The 18,953-nt window shown below is 37.7% G+C and overlaps 1 protein-coding gene across 1 annotated transcript in view; it reads right to left on the minus strand.

Moving 5' to 3' along the window:
* LOC100463697 (ATP-binding cassette sub-family A member 3-like) overlaps positions 1–18,953 on the minus strand; it is a 156,193-nt gene that overhangs the window by 82,604 nt on the left and 54,636 nt on the right. Inside the window, exons 10-11 of the mRNA XM_034669566.1 lie at positions 17,771–17,908; positions 8,959–9,088 (exon numbers count right to left, since the gene is read on the minus strand). Of these exons, the coding sequence (XP_034525457.1) occupies positions 8,959–9,088; positions 17,771–17,908 (268 nt within the window). The remainder of the gene's footprint in view (positions 1–8,958; positions 9,089–17,770; positions 17,909–18,953) is intronic.

The raw sequence follows: 18,953 nt of genomic DNA on the forward strand, positions 1-18,953 counted from the left end.
CAGTCAAAACTAGAGGCTCTGACGGCCAGGGTCACCGAGGCAGAGGAACGCGTTAGCGAATTGGAGGATGGGTTAGTAGAAGAAAAAACGAAAATAGAAGCTGGTCTTAAAAAAATCCACGCCCACGAATGTAGATTACGGGAGATTACTGACTCTATGAAACGATCCAATGTCAGAATCATCGGCATCCCTGAAGGGGTGGAGAAAAACAGAGGTCTAGAAGAGATATTTGAACAAATTGTAGCTGAAAACTTCCCTAATCTAGCAAGGGAAACAAGCATTCGTGTCCAAGAGGCAGAGAGGACCCCATCCAAGCTCAACCAGGACAAACCTACGCCACGGCATGTCATAGTGCAATTCGCAAATATTAGATCCAAGGATACAGTATTGAAAGCGGCCAGGGCAAAGAAATTTCTCACGTACCAAGGCAAAGGTATCAGGATTACGTCAGACCTGTCTACAGAGACCTGGAATGAGAGAAAGGCTTGGGGGGGCATTTTTAAAGCTCTTTCAGAGAAAAACATGCAGCCAAGGATCCTTTATCCAGCAAAGCTGTCATTCAGAATTGATGGAGAAATAAAGACGTTCCAAAATCGCCAATCATTAACCAATTTCGTAACCACGAAACCAGCCCTACAGGAGATATTAAGGGGGGCTCTATAAAGGTAAAAAGGCCCCAAGAGTGATACAGAGCAGCAAGTCACAACCGATACAAAGACTTTAAAGAGAAATGGCATCATTAAAATCATATCTGTCAATAATCTCTATCAATCTAAATGGCTTAAACTCTCCCATAAAACGCCACAGGGTTGCAGATTGGATAAAAAGACATGACCCATCCATTTGCTGTCTACAAGAGACTCATTTTGAACCCAAAGATGCATTCAGACTTAGAGTAAGGGGATGGAGTACCATCTTCCACGCAAATGGACCTCAAAAGAAAGCTGGAGTAGCAATTCTCATATCAGATAGACTGGATTTTAAACTAGAGGCCATAGAGAGAGATACAGAAGGGCACTATATTATTCTTAAAGGAAGTATTCAACAAGTGGATATGACAATTATTAATATATATGCCCCCAACAGGGGAGCAGCAAGATACACAAGCCAACTCTTAACCAAAATAAAGAGACATATAGATAAGAACACAGTAATAGTAGGGGACCTCAACACCCCACTATCAGAAATAGACAGAACACCCTGGCAAAAACTAAGCAAAGAATCAAAGGCTTTGAATGCCATACTCGACGAGTTGGACCTCATAGATATATATAGAACACTACACCCCAGAACCAAAGAATACTCATTCTATTCAAATGCCCATGGAACATTCTCAAGAATAGATCATGCTCTGGGACACAAAACAGGTCTCAGCCAATACCAAAAGATTGAAATTATCCCCTGCATATTCTCAGACCACAACGCTCTGAAATTGGAACTCAACCACAAGGAAAAACCTGGAAGAAACTCAAACACTTGGAGGCTAAGAACCATCCTGCTCAAGAATGACTCGATAAACCAGGAAATCAAAAAACAAATTAAACAATTTATGGAGACCAACGAGAATGAATACACAACGGTCCAAAACCTATGGGATACTGCAAAGGCAGTCCTAAGGGGGAAATACATAGCCATCCAAGCCTCACTCAAAAGAATAGAAAAATCTAAAATGCAGTTTCTATATTCTCACCTCAAGAAACTGGAACAGCAACAGAGGGACAGGCCTAACCCACTGACAAGGAAGGAGTTGACCAAGATTAGAGCAGAAATCAATGAATTAGAGACCAGAACCACAGTAGAGCAGATCAACAGGACTAGAAGCTGGTTCTTTGAGAGAATCCATAAAATTGATAGACCACTGGCAAAACTTGTCCAAAAACAAAGAGAAAGGACTGAGATTATTAAAATTATGACTGAAAAGGGAGAGGTCACGACCAGCACCATTGAAATTGCAAGGATTATTAGAAACTTTTATCAACAGCTATATGCCAAAAAACTAAACAATCTGGAAGAGATGGAGGCCTTCCTGGAAACCTATAAACTACCAAGACTGAAACAGGAAGAAATAGATTTCTTAAATAGGCCAATTAACTATGAAGAAATTGAGTCAGTGATAAACAACCTTCCAAATAATAAAACTCCAGGCCCAGACGGTTTTCCTGGGGAATTCTACCAAACATTCAAAGAAGAAATAATACCTATTCTCCTAAAGCTATTTCAAAAAATAGAAACAGAAGGAAAGCTACCAAACTCATTCTATGAGGCTAATATTACCTTGATCCCCAAACCAGGCAAAGACCCCCTCAAAAAGGAGAATTACAGACCGATTTCTCTAATGAATATGGATGCCAAAATCCTCAACAAGATCCTTGCTAATAGAATCCAACAGTACATTAAAAGGATTATCCATCATGACCAAGTGGGATTCATACCTGGGATGCAAGCATGGTTCAACACTCGCAAATCAATCAATGTGATACATCATATCAACAAGAAAAGACTCAAGAACCATATGATCCTCTCAATTGATGCAGAAAAAGCATTTGACAAAATACAGCATCCTTTCCTGATTAAAACCCTTCAGAGTGTAGGAATAGAGGGTACATTTCTCAATCTCATAAAAGCCATCTATGAAAAGCCTACTGCAAGCATTATTCTCAATGGGGAAAAGCTGGAAGCCTTTCCCTTAAGATCAGGAACACGACAAGGATGCCCACTCTCGCCACTATTATTCAACATAGTACTAGAAGTCCTTGCAACAGCAATCAGAAGACAAAAAGGGATCAAAGGTATCCAAATCGGCAAAGAAGAAGTCAAACTGTCTCTCTTTGCAGATGACATGATACTCTATATGGAAAACCCAAAGGAATCCACTCCCAAACTATTAGAAGTTATAGAACAATTCAGTAAGGTGGCAGGATACAAAATCAATGCCCAGAAATCAGTTGCATTTCTATACACGAATAACGAGACTGAAGAAAGAGAAATTAGGGAATCCATCCCATTTACAATAACACCAAAAACCATGCGTTACCTTGGAATTAACTTAACCAGAGACGTAAAGGACCTATATGCTAGAAACTATAGATCACTTTTGAAAGATATTGAGGAAGACATAAAAAGATGGAAAAATATTCCATGCTCATGGATTGGAAGAATTAACATAGTTAAAATGTCCATACTACCCAGAGCAATCTACACTTTCAATGCTATCCCGATCAAAATACCGAGGACATTTTTCAAAGAACTGGAACAAATAGTCCTTAAATTTGTATGGAACCAGAAAAGGCCCCGAATCTCCAAGGAACTGTTGAAAAGGAAAAACAAAGCTGGGGGCATCACAATGCCGGATTTCGAGCTGTACTACAAAGCTGTGATCACAAAGACAGCATGGTACTGGCACAAAAACAGACACATCGACCAATGGAACAGAATAGAGAACCCAGAAATGGACCCTCGGCTCTTTGGGCAACTAATCTTTGATAAAGCAGGAAAAAACATCCGGTGGAAAAAAGACAGTCTCTTCAATAAATGGTGCTGGGAAAATTGGACAGCTACATGCAAAAGAATGAAACTTGACCACTCTCTCACACCATACACAAAAATAAACTCCAAATGGATGAAAGACCTCAATGTGAGACAGGAATCCATCAAAATTCTAGAGGAGAACATAGGCAACAACTTCTATGACATCGGCCAGAGCAACCTTTTTCACGACACATCTCCAAAGGCAAGAGAAATAAAAGATAAAATGAACTTATGGGACTTTATCAGGATAAAGAGCTTCTGCACAGCCAAGGAAACAGTCAAAAAAACTAAGAGACAGCCCACGGAATGGGAGAATATATTTGCAAAGGACACCACAGATAAAGGACTGGTATCCAAGATCTACAAAGAACTTCTCAAACTCAATACACGAGAAACAAATAAACAAATCATAAAATGGGCAGAAGATATGAACAGACACTTTTCCAATGAAGACATACAAATGGCTAACAGACACATGAAAAAATGTTCAAAATCATTAGCCATCAGGGAAATTCAAATCAAAACCACACTGAGATACCACCTTACGCCAGTTAGAATGGCAAAGATAGACAAGGCAAGAAACAACAATTGTTGGAGAGGATGTGGAGAAAGGGGATCCCTCCTACATTGTTGGTGGGAATGCAAGTTGGTACAGCCACTCTGGAAAACAGTGTGGAGGTCCCTTAAAAAGTTAAAAATTGAACTACCCTATGACCCAGCCATTGCACTACTGGGTGTTTACCCCAAAGATACAGACGTAGTAAAGAGAAGGGCCATATGCACCCCAATGTTCATAGCTGCATTGTCCACAATAGCCAAATCATGGAAGGAGCCGAGATGCCCTTCAACAGATGACTGGATTAAGAAGCTGTGGTCCATATATACAATGGAATATTACTCAGCTATCAGAAAGAACGAATTCTCAACATTTGCTGCAACATGGACGGCACTGGAGGAGATAATGCTAAGTGAAATAAGTCAAGCAGAGAAAGACAATTATCATATGATTTCTCTCATCTATGGAACATAAGAACTAGGAGGATCGGTAGGGGAAGAAAGGGATAAAGAAAAGGGGGGTAATCAGAAGGGGGAATGAAACATGAGAGACTATGGACTATGAGAAACAAACTGAAGACTTCAGAGGGGAGGGGGTGGGGGAAGGGGATAGACTGGTGATGGGTAGTAAGGAGGGCACGTATTGCATGGTGCACTGGGTTGTTATACGCAACTAATGAAGCATCAAACTTAACATCGGAATCTGGGGATGTACTGTATGGTGATTAACATAATATAATAAAATAAAATTTAAAAAAATTATGATACGTCAGTCGCCATACAGTACATCATTAGCTTTTGATGTAGTGTTTCATGATTCATTGTTTGCATATAACACCCAGTGGTCCATGCAATATGTGACCTCCTTAATACAACTGATTTTATTAATTTGGGTCCTTTCCCTTTTCTTTTGGATAAGCCTGGCCAGTGGTTTATCAATATTATTAATTCAAAGTTTTACTATTCACAGATGACATGATACTCTATGTATAATACCCAAGAGATTCCAAAGAAAAGTTGCTAGAACTGATACAGGAATGCAGTAGAGTTTCACAATACAAAACCAACATACAGAAATCTGTTGCATTTCTATACATGAATAATGAAGCAGAAGAAAGAGAAATCAAGGAATTGATCCCATTTACAACTGCACCATAAACAATAAGATACCTCAACATACAGATAAAAGATCTGTACTCTGAAAACTAGAGAACACTTGTGAAAGAAACTGAAGAGGACACAAAAAAATGGAAAAACATTCCATGCTAATGGATTGAAAGAACACATATTGTTGAAATGTCTGTACTACCCAAACAATCTACACATTTAATGCAATCCCTATCAAAATACCACTAGCATTCTTCACAGACCTAGAACAAACAATCCTAAAATTTGTATGGAACTGCAAAAGAGCCTGAATAGCCAAAGCAATCTTGAAAAAGCAAAGCAAAGCAAGAGGCATCAATTTCTGGTGTTCAAGTTGTATTACAAAGCTGTAGTCATCAAGACAGTATGATACTGGCACAAAAGCAGACACATAGATCAATGTAACAGAATAGAGAACCCAGAAATGGACTCACTACTGTATGGTCAACTATCTTCATCAAGCAGGAAAGAATATCCAATTGAAAAAAAGACAATCTCTTTAATAAATGGGGCTGGGAAAACTGGACAACAACATGCAGAAGAATGAAATTGGACCACTTTCTTACACCATACACAAAAATAAACTCAAAATGGATGAAAGACCTTAGTGTGAGACAGGAAAGATTAAAATCCTAGAGGAGAACAAAGGCAGCAAACCTCTCTAACGTAAGCCATAGCAACTTACTAGAGATAAGGGAAACAAAAGCAAAAATGAGCTACTGGTACTTCATTAGGATAAAAATCTTCTGCACAGCAAAGGAAACAATCAACAAAACAACCTTTGGAATGTTGCAAGATGTTTGCAATGACATAACTGATAAAAGGTTAGTATCCAAAATGTATAAAGAACTTACTAAATTCAACAGCCTAAAACCAAATAATCCAGTTAAGAAATGGGCAGAAGACACGAATAGACACTTTTCCAAAGAAGACATCCAGATGGCTAATAGATGCATGAAAAGATGTTCAACATCACCTGGCTATCAGGGAAATACAAATCAAAACCATGACGAGATATCACCTCACACCTGTCAAAATGGCTAAAATTAACAACATAAGAAACAACTGGTTTTGGTGAGGATGTGGACAAAGGGGAACACTTTTACACTGTTGGTGGGAATGCAAACTGGTGCAGCCATTCTGGAAAACAATATGGAGGTGCCTCAAAAAGTTAAAAACAGAACTACCTTACAACCCAGCAATTGCACTACTCGGTATTTAGTATTTACCCAAAGAAAGCAAAAATACTGTTTCAAAGGGGTACATGTACCCTGATGGTTATAGCAGCATTATCAACAATAGTCAAACTATGGGAAAAGCCCAAATCACAATCAATTCATGAATGGGTAAAGAAGATGTGGCATATATATACAATAGAATATCACTTGTTCACCAAAAAGAATGAAATCTTGCCATTTGTAATGACGAGGATGGAGCTAGTATGCATCATGCTCATGCTAAGTGAAGTAAGTCAGTCAGAGAAAGACAAATATATGATTTCACTTACGTGGAATTTAAGAAATAAAAGTGATGAACATAAGGGGAAGGAAATAAAAGAGAGGGAAGCCTACCATAAGAGACTCCTAACTCTATAGAACAAACTGAAGGCTGCTGCAGGGGAGGTAGGCTGGGGATGTGCTAAATGGGTGATGGGTATTAGAAGGTCAGTTCCTGTGATGAGCACTGGGTGTTATGTGTAAGTAAGGAATCACTGAATTCTACTTCTGAATCTAGTATTACACTATAGGTTAACTAAGTGGAATTTAAATAAAACTTGAAACATAAATAAATAAAAAATAAATAAATAAATAAATAAATAAATAAATAAATAAATAAAAATAACCTTCCTTAAATCCTTTAAAAAAAAAACCCAAAATCTGGCTTATTAATATACATTGATGATACGAAGTCATTGCCCCATCTGAAATATATTGGTTGCTATGAATTACAAGTGGATCACTTGAGTAAAGTGAGAATTTTCTGGGATGGTAGTGAATTTTTCCAGCTTAATAGGCAATTGGATTACAGAGATGTATGCACATGTCAAAATTCAGCAAATTAAACACTTAAAATTTAAGTATTTCATCATAATAAATTCCACAAAAGAAAATTATGGTTAATGATATGCATATCAAATTGTTTAGTAAGAAGCATACTCTCATCTAAAATTAATTTTGAGATGCCTAAAAATGGGATTAATAGACATGTGACAAGTGCGGTAAAATATTAAAATAGTAGAATCTAGGTGGTAGATGTAAGGGTATAAAATCTTTCATCTTGGATGAATGTTTGAAATTTTTTAAATTTAAATTCAATTAGCCAAGATATAGCACACCATTGGTTTTTGATATAATGTTCAATGATTCGTCAGTTCAGCCTAACATCCAGTGCTCATCATATCACATGCCCTCCTTAATACCCATTACCCAGTTACCCCATCCCCCCACCCACCTTCCTTTCTACAATCCTCGATTTGTTTCCCAGAGTCAAGAGTCTCATATGGTTTGTCTCCCTCTCTGATTTCTTCCCATTCAGTTACCCCCCCCAACTCTATTGTCCTCTACACTATTCCTTATGTTCCACATATGAGTGAAATCATATGATAATTGTGTTTCTCTGCTTGACTTACTTCACTTAACATAATCCCCTCCAGTTCTATCCATACCGATGCAAACGGTGGGTATTCATCCTTTCTAATGGCTGAGTAATATTCCATTGTATCTATGAACCACATCTTCTTTATCCATTCATCTGTTGAAGTGCATCTCAGCTCCTTCCACAGTTTGGTTATTGTGGACATTGTTGCTATGAACACTGGGATGCATGTGCCCCTTCTTTTCACTACATCTGTATCTCTGGGGTAAATACCCAGTATGCAATTGCTGGGTCATAGGGTAGCTCTATTCTTAACATCCTGAGGAACCTCCATACTGTTTTCCAGAGTGGCTGTACCAGGTTGCATTCCCACCAACAGAGTAAGAGGGCTCCCCTTTCTCCACATCCTCACCAACATTTGTTGTTTCCTGCCTTGTTAATTTTTGGCATTCTAACTGGTGTAATGTGGTATCTCATTGTGGTTTTGATTTATATTTCCCTGATGGCTAGTGATGTGGAGCATTTTTTCATGTGTCTTTTGGCCATTTTTATGTCTTCTCTGGAGAAGCATCTCTTCATGTCTTCTACCCATTTCTTGACTAGATTATTTGTTTTTTGGGTGCTCAGTTTGAGAAGTTTGAGAAGTTCTTTATAGCCCTTTATCTGTAATGCCATTTGCAAATATCTTTCCCTATTCCATAGGTTGCCTTTTAGTATTGTTGATTGAAAATTTTTTAGTAAACATAAAAATCCATTCATAAGAATATATATTATACATTTTACAATGAAAACTATGTAAATTGAATTAGAATGGGTTTCCTATGAAGGGGACAGGGGAATAAAAGGGAAAGTAAGACAAAAGAAAATAAAGGAATAAATAAATAAAAATTAAAAAGAAGAGGGTCTTTACATTCACCAATGAGAACAGTATATTATGAAAAAGATGCATGTGAGATGTTAAAATAAATACTGATTTTTAAACTTTATAACGAATGATTTACACTTGAAGAAATGTGAATTAATTAACAACTGTGTATATAACTTAAGTAACAATGATGTCAATGTCAAGAGCATACACAGAAGCTTCAGAGTTTGATGCACCGTATTGTGATCAGGGTGACTCTGAAAACTTACCTGTGAGAATAGATAAGGTGGTAGTCTTTCCTGCCCCATTAGGTCCCAGAAGAACAGTGATTTGCCCCTCATATACATTGAAAGATAAATTTTTTACTGCTGTGATGGTATCCTTCTCCATTGTGAATTCCTGTGAAAATAAAAAAAGAAATACTAACTTTATGTCTATTCTTGCTGCTTATAAAGGACAGGCATGTCTATCAATTATCCAGAAAAGAATAAATGACAGAACAGTAATCTCAAAGGGAGAAAAAGCAAAGCATAGAAAAGGTAAAACTGTGAAAAATAATATTTAAAAGGCAATATATGCAGAGACCTTGAAAGTAGGTCTACAAAACTCCCACTGAACCATCTCATCCAGTCCCACTTCGTTCCAGCTACTGTCTTGAGGCTGATAATACCACAGTCAGCTCCAGTCAATATCTTCCTGCTAAGTTCCAGAACTTCATGCTGGACACCCATTATACTAGGTTTCCTTGAGGTACTCCAAACACTACTCATCAACATGTCTGAAAATGTATTCCTCATGCCACATTCCTTACCACAACCGATGGAGATGTACAAAGACAGAAACCTGAGACTAACTTACCTTATACATTTCCCTCTGACTCATCTACTAAAACTAATCACTGCTAATCAATCCAATTATTCAACAAATATTTGTTGAGGGCCTATACTACGTGGCCAGTAATGAACAAGACCAAAACAGCTCCTGCTCTCATGAGAGAAAAATTCCATTAGGGGAAACACATAAAAAGCAAAAACTGGAAATGATTACCTTTGCAGTAACATTGGTAGATGTTGCTACTTTTATAAAATAGTCAGGTAAAGCTCCTTGAAATCATACAGTTTTTTTATTAGTTTCAGAGATATAATTTAGGGATTCATCAGTTGCATATAACACCCATTACTCAGTACATCAAGTGCCCTTCTAAATGTCCATCACTCAATTATTCCATCCTCCCACCCACCTCCCCTCCAGCAGCCCTCAGTTTGTTTCTTAGAGTTCAGCATCTCTTATGGTTTGCTTCCCTCTCGATTTTCATCTTATTTTTCCTTCCCTTCACATATGTTCACCTGTTTTCTTTCTTAAATTCCACATATGAGGGACATCATAAGTTATTTGTCTTTCTCTGACTTATTTCACTTAGCATAATACCCTCTAGTAACATCTATGACATTGCAAATGGCAAGATTTCATTCTTTTACATGGCTGAGTTATATTCTACTGTGTGTATGTATGTATACATACATATACATATATACACATACCACATCTATTTTGCCTTTTAGTTTTGTTAACTGTTTCCTTTGCTGTGCAAACACTTTTTATCCTGATGAAGTCCCAATAGTTCATTTCTTTAAGTCTCTCTTTATTTTTAAAAAATTTTTATTATGTTCAGTTCATTTATGCTTTTGTTTCCCTTGCCTTTTTTTTTTTTAAAGATTTTGTTTATTTATTTGACAGAGAGAGAGAGACAGCCAGTGAGAGAGGGAACACAAGCAGGGGGAATGGGAGAGGAAGAAGCAGGCTCCCTGTGCATTAGGGAGCCCAATGTGGGGCTCAATCCCAGGACCCTGGGATTACACCCTGAGGCGAAGGCAGACGCTTAATGACTGAGCCACCCAGGCGCCCCTTCCCTTGCCTTTGGAGATGTGTCTAGCAAAAAGATTCTGTAGCTGAGGTAAAAGGGGTTGCTGCTTGTGTTCTTTTCTAGAATTTTGATGGATTCCTGTCTCATATTTAGGTCTTTCATCCATTTTGAGTTTATTTTTGTGTATGGTGTAAGAAAGTGGTCCAATTTCATTCTTCTGTATGTGTTGTCCAAATTTTCCAACACCATTTGTTGAAGAGATTGTCTTCTTCCCATTGGATATCCTTTCCGGCTTTGTCGAAGATTATTTGGCCATAGAGCTGAGGGTCAATTTCTGGGCTTTCTATTCTGTTCCATTGATCTATGTGTCTGTTTTTGTGCCAGTACCATACTCTCTTGATGACTACAGCTTTTTAATACAGCTTGAGGTCCAGAATTTGATGCCGCCAGCTTTGCTTTTCTTTTTCAAGATTGCGTTGGCTATTCAGGGTCTTTTGTGGTTCCATACAAATTTTAGGATTGTTTGTTCTAGCTCTGTCAAAAAAACCTGATGGTATTTTGATAGGGATTGCACTGAATGTGTAGGTTGCTTTGAGTAGCACAGACATATTAACAATATGTGTTCTTCCGATCCATGAGCAGAGATGTTTTTCCATTTCTTTGTGTCCTCTTCAATTTCTTTCACAAGTGTTCTCTAGTTTTCAGAGTACAGATCTTTCACCTGTTTGGTTAGGTATCTTATTGTTTCTAGTGCGATTGTAAATGGGATCAATTCCTTGATTCCACTTTCTTCTGCTTCATTATTCATGTATAGAAATGCAACTAACTGCTGTGCATTGATTTATATACCATGACTTTGCTGAATTCCTGTATTAGTTCTAGTAATTCCAGGGTAGAGTCTTTTGGGTTTTCTACATAGAGTATCATGTTGTCTGCAAACAGTAAAAGTTTGACTTCTTCCTTGCCAATTTGGATGCCTTTTATTTCTTTTTGTTTTCTGATTGCTGAGGCTAGGACTTCTAGTACTATGTTGAACAACAGTGGTGAGAGTGGATATCCGCAACATGTTCCTAACTTTAGGGGAAAGGCTCTCAGTTTTTCTCCATATAGGATGATATTCACTATGGGTTTTTCATATATGGCTTTTAGGATATTGAGGTATGTACCTTCCGTCCCTACACTCCAGAGAGTTTTTATCAAGAAAGGACGCTGTATTTTGTCAAATGCTTTTTCTGCATCTATTGACAGGATCCTATGGTTCTTGTCCTTTCTTTTATTTATGTAGTGTATCACATTGATTTGCAGATGTTGAACCACCCTTGCAGCCCAGGAATAAATCCCCCTTTGTCGTGGTGAATAATGCTTTTAATGTAGTATTGGATCCTATTGGCTAGTATCTTCTTGAGAATTTTGGCATCCATGTTCATCAGGGATATTGGTCTGTAATTCTCCTTTTTGGTAGGGTCTTTGGTTTTAGAATTGAGATAATGTTGGCCTTATAAAAAGAGTTTGGAAGTTTTCCTTCCATTTCTATTTTTTGAAACACCTTCAGAAGAACATGTATTAATTCTTCTTTAAATGTTTGGTAGATTTCCACTGGGAGGCTATCTGGCCCTGGACTTCTGTTTGTTGGGAGATTTTTTTGGTTATGGGTCTGTTCAGATTTTCTATTTCTTCCTGTTTCAGTCTGGTAGTTTATGTAGTTCTAGGAATGTCTCCATTTCCTCCAGATTGCCTAATTTGTTTGCATATAATTGCTCATAATATGTTCTTATAATTGTATTTCTTTGGTGTTAGTTGTGATCTCTCTTCTTTCATGCATGATTTTATTTATTTGGGTCCTTTCTCTTCTCTTTTTGATAAGTCTGGCTAAGGGTTTATTGATCTTATTAATTTTGTCAAAGAACCAGCTCTTAGATTAGTTGATCTGTTGTACTGTCTTTTGATTTTTGTGTCATTGATTTCTGCTCTCATCTTTATTATTTCTCTTCTCCTGCTGGATTTAGGCTTTATTTGCTGTTCTTTCTTCAGCTCCTTTAGGTATGAGGTTAGGTTGTGCATTGAGGCTTTTTTTATTTCTTGAGAAAGGCCTGTATTGCTATATACTTTCCTCCTAATACCTCCTTTGCTTCATCACGAAGGTTCTGAACTATCCTGTTTTCATTTTCATTTGTTTCCATGTATTTTTTAAATTCTTCTTTAATTTCCTGGTTGACCTATTCACTCTTTAGTACAATGTTCTTTAACCTCCATGTATTTGTGTTCTTTACAAATTTTCTCTTGTGATTGCATTCAAGTTTTTTAAAGCAGTGTGGTCTGAAAATATGCATGGTGTAATCTCTATCCTTTTATATCACTTCAGACTTGATTTGTGACCCAGTATGATTTATTGTAGACAATGTTCCATGTGCACTAGAGACGAATGTGTATTCAGTTGTTTTAGGGTGGAATGCTCTGAATATACCTGTGAAGTCCATCTGGTCCAGTGTGTCACTCAAAGCCCTTGTTTCTTGTTGATCGTCTACTTAGATGATATGTCCAGTGTTGTGAGTGGGATGACAAGGTCTCCTACTAGTATTGTACTATTATCAATGTGGTTTTTAAAAAATTTTGTTATTAATTGGTTTATGTATTTGTCTGCTCCCAAGTTAGGGGCATAAATATTTATAATTGTTAGATCTTCTTGTTAAATAGACCCTTTTATTACTATAGAGTGTCCTTCCTCATCTCTTATTACAGTATTTGGTTTAAAATTTAGTTTGTCTGTTATAAGGATTGCTACTCCAACTTTCTGTTGATGTCCATTAGTTTGATAATTGTTTCTACACCCCCTCACTTTCAATCTGGAGGTGTCTTTGGGACTAAACTGTGTCTCTTATAGACAGCATATTGATGGGTCTTTTTTTAATCCAATCTGATACCCTATGTCTTTTGATTGGAGCATTTAGTCCATTTACATTCAAAGTAAATATTGACAGCTATGAATTTAGTACCATTGTATTACCCGTAAAGTCACTGTTTCTATAGATTATCTTTGTTCCTTTCTGGCCTATGTTACTTTTGGGCCCTCTGTTCACTCAAAGGGTCCCCTTTAATATTTCTTGCTGGGATGGTTTAGTACTCACAAATTCCTTTAGTTTCTGTTTGTTCTGGAAGATTTTTATCTCTCTTTCTATTCTAAATGACAGCCTTGCTGGATAAAGTATTCTTGGCTGCGTATTTTGCCCATTTAACAGGTTGAATATATCATGCCAGTACTTTCTGGCCTGCCAGGTCTCTGTGGACAGGTCTGCTGCTAGCCTTATGTTTCTATCCTTGTAGGTTAAAGAACTCACGTCCTGAGCTGCTCTCAGGATTTTCTCTTTACCTCTGAAATTTGCAAACTTCACTATTACATGTTGAGGTGTTGACCTATTTTTATTGATTTTGAGGGGGGTTCTCTGTGACTGCTGGACTTGAATGCCTGTTTCCTCCCCCAGATTAGAGAAGTCCTCAGCTACAATTTGTTCAAATAAACCTTTTGCACCCCTCATCTTCTAGGACTCCTACTATCAGATATTATTTGCTTTATGGAATTGCTGATTTCTCAGTCTTCCTTCATGATCCAGCATTTGTCTATCTCTCTTCTTTTCAGCACCTTTATTTCCCATCATTTTGTCTTCTATATCACTGAGTCTCTCTTCTGCCTCATTTGTCCTTGCTGTTAGAACCTCCATTTTTTACTACATCTCAGTAATAGCATTTTAAATTTTGTCCTGATTGGATTTTAGTTCTTCTATTTCTACAGTAAGGGATTCTCTATTGTCTTCTATACTTTTTTCAAGCCCAGCTAGTATCTTTAAAATCATTGTTTCAAATTCTAGTTCAAACATCTTATATCCATATTGATTAAATAGCTGGCAGTGAGTGCTACCTCCTGTTCTTTCTTTTGTGGTGAATTTCTCCATCTGGTCATTATGTTCAGAAAAGAAGAAAGAAAGGAAAGACAACAATACCAACAAGAATGACAACAGAAAAAATAACAAAACAAACCAGAAGAAAACACAAATAAGAAAAAAGAAGAAAAACTCAAACCAGAAACAAAACAGAACAAAGTACTTGATTCTGGGTGTATTTTGTTCTGCTTGTTAAAAGAAGCTGGATCCCAAGATAGGAAAGAAAGAAAAACATATATATATATAAAGTAAAATAAAATAAAGTAAAATACAATGAAAAGAAACCAAAGCTATAAATATCTATACATAGATATATATATGTGTGTGTGTGTATAGCTTATATATAACATATATATATATATACTAAAAAAGAATTGAAAAAATAAGAAAATAGATGGAAAAAAACTGAAAGACTAATTTAAAAAACCGTGAATGCTATATATTGTTTTCCCCAACAGCTGAAGATTTGCAGTTCTCTGTGATTGGTAAACTTGGTGCTAGCTGGTTGTCCCTGCTGGTCTTCTGGGGGAGGGGCCTGTTGCACTGATTCTCAGGTGCCCTTGCCCTGGTAGAATAGTATCTCCCTTGCCAGGGGGCTGAGCTCAATGTAAGCAGCTCCAGATTCGATCATGTGGTGCTGTTTCGCTCCATGAAGGCTTTCAGTACCAATGGGGTAATGAAAAGGTGGCACCCCGTTCTCTAGGCCCAGAGCTGAAAGTTCATGCCCCCACTCTTCAGTGAGCCCTCACAGAAAAACAGTAGATCACTTTTGTCTCCCTGGTTTGTGTCTGAACTCTGTGTTCACTCAGCCTGTGACTGATCATTTTTATCTCAGGCACACGACTGAGTTTTAAGTCGCCAAATTTTACAGACTCCTGTGGCATGGACCAGTGCTATTCCTCCCAGGGGAAGAAGGGGTATCTCGCCATCTTCTGCCTTTTGCTGGGCCACTGCACAGATGGTGGTTGTGTAACAGTGCAGCAGTTCACAGTCTATGGCAACACTGAACAGAAAGCTGGCTCCTAGACTTGCTGTTTCAGCCGACACCTAGACTTGCTGTTCTCAGCTGGCTTCCCTGTTCCTTTACCTGAGAACTCTTCTGCTCTAAGGCACCTCCTGTACTTCTTGGACCCCAAGCATCCTCAGCCCATGCTATCCCATGTGGGATTCTGCCCCACTTTGCCACCCGAGCACCTCTGAGCCAGGGGCAACCCCTACTGTAGCAGACTTCTAAAAGTTCTGCTTTTGCATTCTGTTTCTTATAGTATTTTTGTGGCTCCCTCTCCTCATGGTAGCCTCTGATATATCTCCCTTGATTAAAGTCTCCGCATCTCCTACATTCCTACTTTTAAACAGTATACAAGCGAACAAACACAAAATGATTAAGAGTAAGTATAATTGCAAAATTTGTTAGTAGATACACAAGACGGAAACAAGTAAACACTGACATTAATAACAAAGTATGGGGAGGGAATAAAAGTGTAGAACTGTTGGATGCAATTAAGGTAAGGTGTTATCAGCTTAAAATAGATACCATAATTATAAGATTCAATGCAGCTTCATGGTAACAACAAAGAAAAACTTATAATAGGCACACAAAAGAAAAGAGAAAAAAAAGCAAAGCATATCACTACGAAAAAATCATCAAATCAAAAAAAATCAGACAGCAAAAGAAGAGAGAAAGAGAGAACCATAAAATAGCAGGAAAACAACAAAGTGGCAGTAGTAAAACCTAACTTATCAATAGTTACTTTAAATGTAAATGGCCTGAATTCACAATCAAAAGACCTGGAATGACTGAATGTATTTAAAAAAAAAAAAAGACCCAACTAAATGCTATCTATAAGAGATTCACATATATTTAAGGACACACATGGGCTGAAAGTGAAGGGATGGAAAAACATATGTCATACAAATGGTAACTAAAAGAAAGAAGAGGTGCCTATACTTCTATCAGATAAAATAGACTTTAAGTCAAAAATACCACAAAAAACAAAAAGGGTGATTATATAAACAATAGAAGGATCAATTCAACCAGAGATATTGCAATTATAAGTATATGTGCACCCAACACCAAGCCACCTAAATATATAAAGCAAGTATCAACATATCTGAAGGAAGAAATGGGCAGCAATACAATAATAAAAGTAGGAGACATCAATAGCCCACTTTCTTTTCTAAAAAGATTTTTAAAATTTATTTATTTGAGAGAGAGAGACACAGAGAGAGAGAGAGAGGGCAAGAGTGGGGAGAGGGGCAGAACGAGAGGGAGAAACAGACTCCCTGCTGAGCAGGGAGCCTGATGCAGGGCTTAATCTCAGGACCCTGGGATCATGACCTGAGCCAAAGGCAGATGCTTAACTGACTGAATGACCCAGGTGCCTCAACAGCCCACTTTCAATAATGGATAGGTCATCCAGACAGAAAATCAGTACAGCAACAGCAATCTTAAACAGACCAAACAGACCTAACAGAAATACAGAGAAAACTCTACACAATAACAGAATACCCATTCTTTTCAAGTGCACATGGAATATTCTCTAGGATAGATCACATGATGGGTCTCACAATAAGTCTTAATAAATTTCAGAGCACTGAAATCATTCCACCTATAAAATGGAATAAAACTAGAAGTCAATAAAAAAGGGAAATTGGAAAAACTCACAAATATATGAAAAGTGAATAACACATTCTTGAACAACCATTAGGACAAAGAAGAAATCAAAACAGAAAATTAGAAAATATCTCAAGACAAATGAAAACAAAAACAACATACCAAAACTCACTGAATATAACAAAAAGCTGTACTAAGAGCAAAGTTTATAGCAACAAAGGCCTATACAGGGGTGCTTAATTGATCCAAATAAGCTAATATATCCAGGAACACCTCGTCACCAAAAGCTTGAACAAAGGAGAATTCAGCCAAATAGTTTAATGTGTAACTGGTAGAACAAGTAAAACCACAACTGTAAACATAATATTTACACATCAAATCATCACAGTTCCAGCGAGACATTAGCTCTTATAGTGGGAGTACCATAAAGACACCAGTATTATAATACAAAGCTGGATTCCATTCTGAAGAAATGAGAAAGAAACACATGGATTTTTATTTTATTTGCACATCTTTCGTTTTTATTTTGTCAAATAATTAATATGCTGAATACAATTTTTATTAACATCTTATGGTTGGGGGTAGGGCTGTGGCCAGTGAAAACATTAACTATACACTATAAATTAACTTTCAGCTGCACTGGGAAAAAGAAGCTTATAAAACAGTACCTTATACAGATGTTGAATTCTGATACCAGGCACCAAATGAACAGGTTCTTCTTCAAAATGATCACTTCTATTTGTATCAACAATTTGCCTATCTTCTTTCTTCTTAATGCTTAAAGCTTTACCAAACCAGTAGGATTTCTAAGAAAAGAACAAAACCATAGTCATCATGATGTCAGTGAAAAATGAAATGCTCTTAACACTTTGGCTCACTTCACTTTGGCTTCAAGATGGGTTTAAGCACATAAATTGAAACAAAATCTGGAAGCAAACTGCCTAGAATGTGAACTTCTACACAATAAGCACAAACCCCATTACTTAAAATCTCACTGTCCAAGAAGAAAGGCAAAATAGAATCTACTTTAAAATGGTTCAATAAGAAAAGAAAGATGGTGGAGGAGTAGAGGAGTAGGAGTCTCATGAATCCAGCTGGATATCTATCAAACCATTCTGAACACCCATGAAATTAGCCTGAAATGTAAGAATATATATGTGGATCTCTACAAACAGAGTATCTCCGGCCTTGAGGTATGAAGTGTGGAGCTGCGATGCTGTGGGAAGATATCAGAAGACAAACAGAAGGGGGAGGGAGCCACCATAAGCTGGTGCCAGGAAGGTGAATATAACACAAGAGCATAAAAGTGTCCTGCGCTGGGGACGGGGCACAGACTCATAGACCGGTAGCAGTGTGGAAAGGACTTTAGTCTAGTCCCCTGACAGGATCCAGGAGCTGCAGGTGCATGCACATGACCTGGGGGCAGCTCTCAGTTTTAAAAGCACAAGGGGCAGAGACACGCTGGGCACTGGGTTCGACCTTTGGGAGTGTTGCTATGGGGCGCACAACCGGGGAGGCTGTGGTTTTTAGCAGTGCAAACAGAAATGGAGACTGTGTGACCTGGAGAGCTCAGTGAAGAGCAGACTGCAATTTCTCTGTTCTGAGACAGAGGTTTTGTTGTGGTCACTTTTGCTCTGACACTCAGAAGAGATGCAGAAAGACACCAGGGAAAGCTGTCAGAGAACAATTTGCTGCAACATGGACGGCACTGGAGAAGATAATGCTAAGTGAAATAAGTCAAGCAGAGAAAGACAATTATCATATGGTTTCTCTCATCTATGGAACATAAGAGCTAGGAAGATCGGTAGGAGAAGAAAGGGGGGAGTAATCAGAGGAGGGAGTGAAGCATGA

Source organism: Ailuropoda melanoleuca, chromosome 10 (genome assembly GCF_002007445.2).
Source record: "Ailuropoda melanoleuca isolate Jingjing chromosome 10, ASM200744v2, whole genome shotgun sequence".
Taxonomy (NCBI): domain Eukaryota; kingdom Metazoa; phylum Chordata; class Mammalia; order Carnivora; family Ursidae; genus Ailuropoda; species Ailuropoda melanoleuca.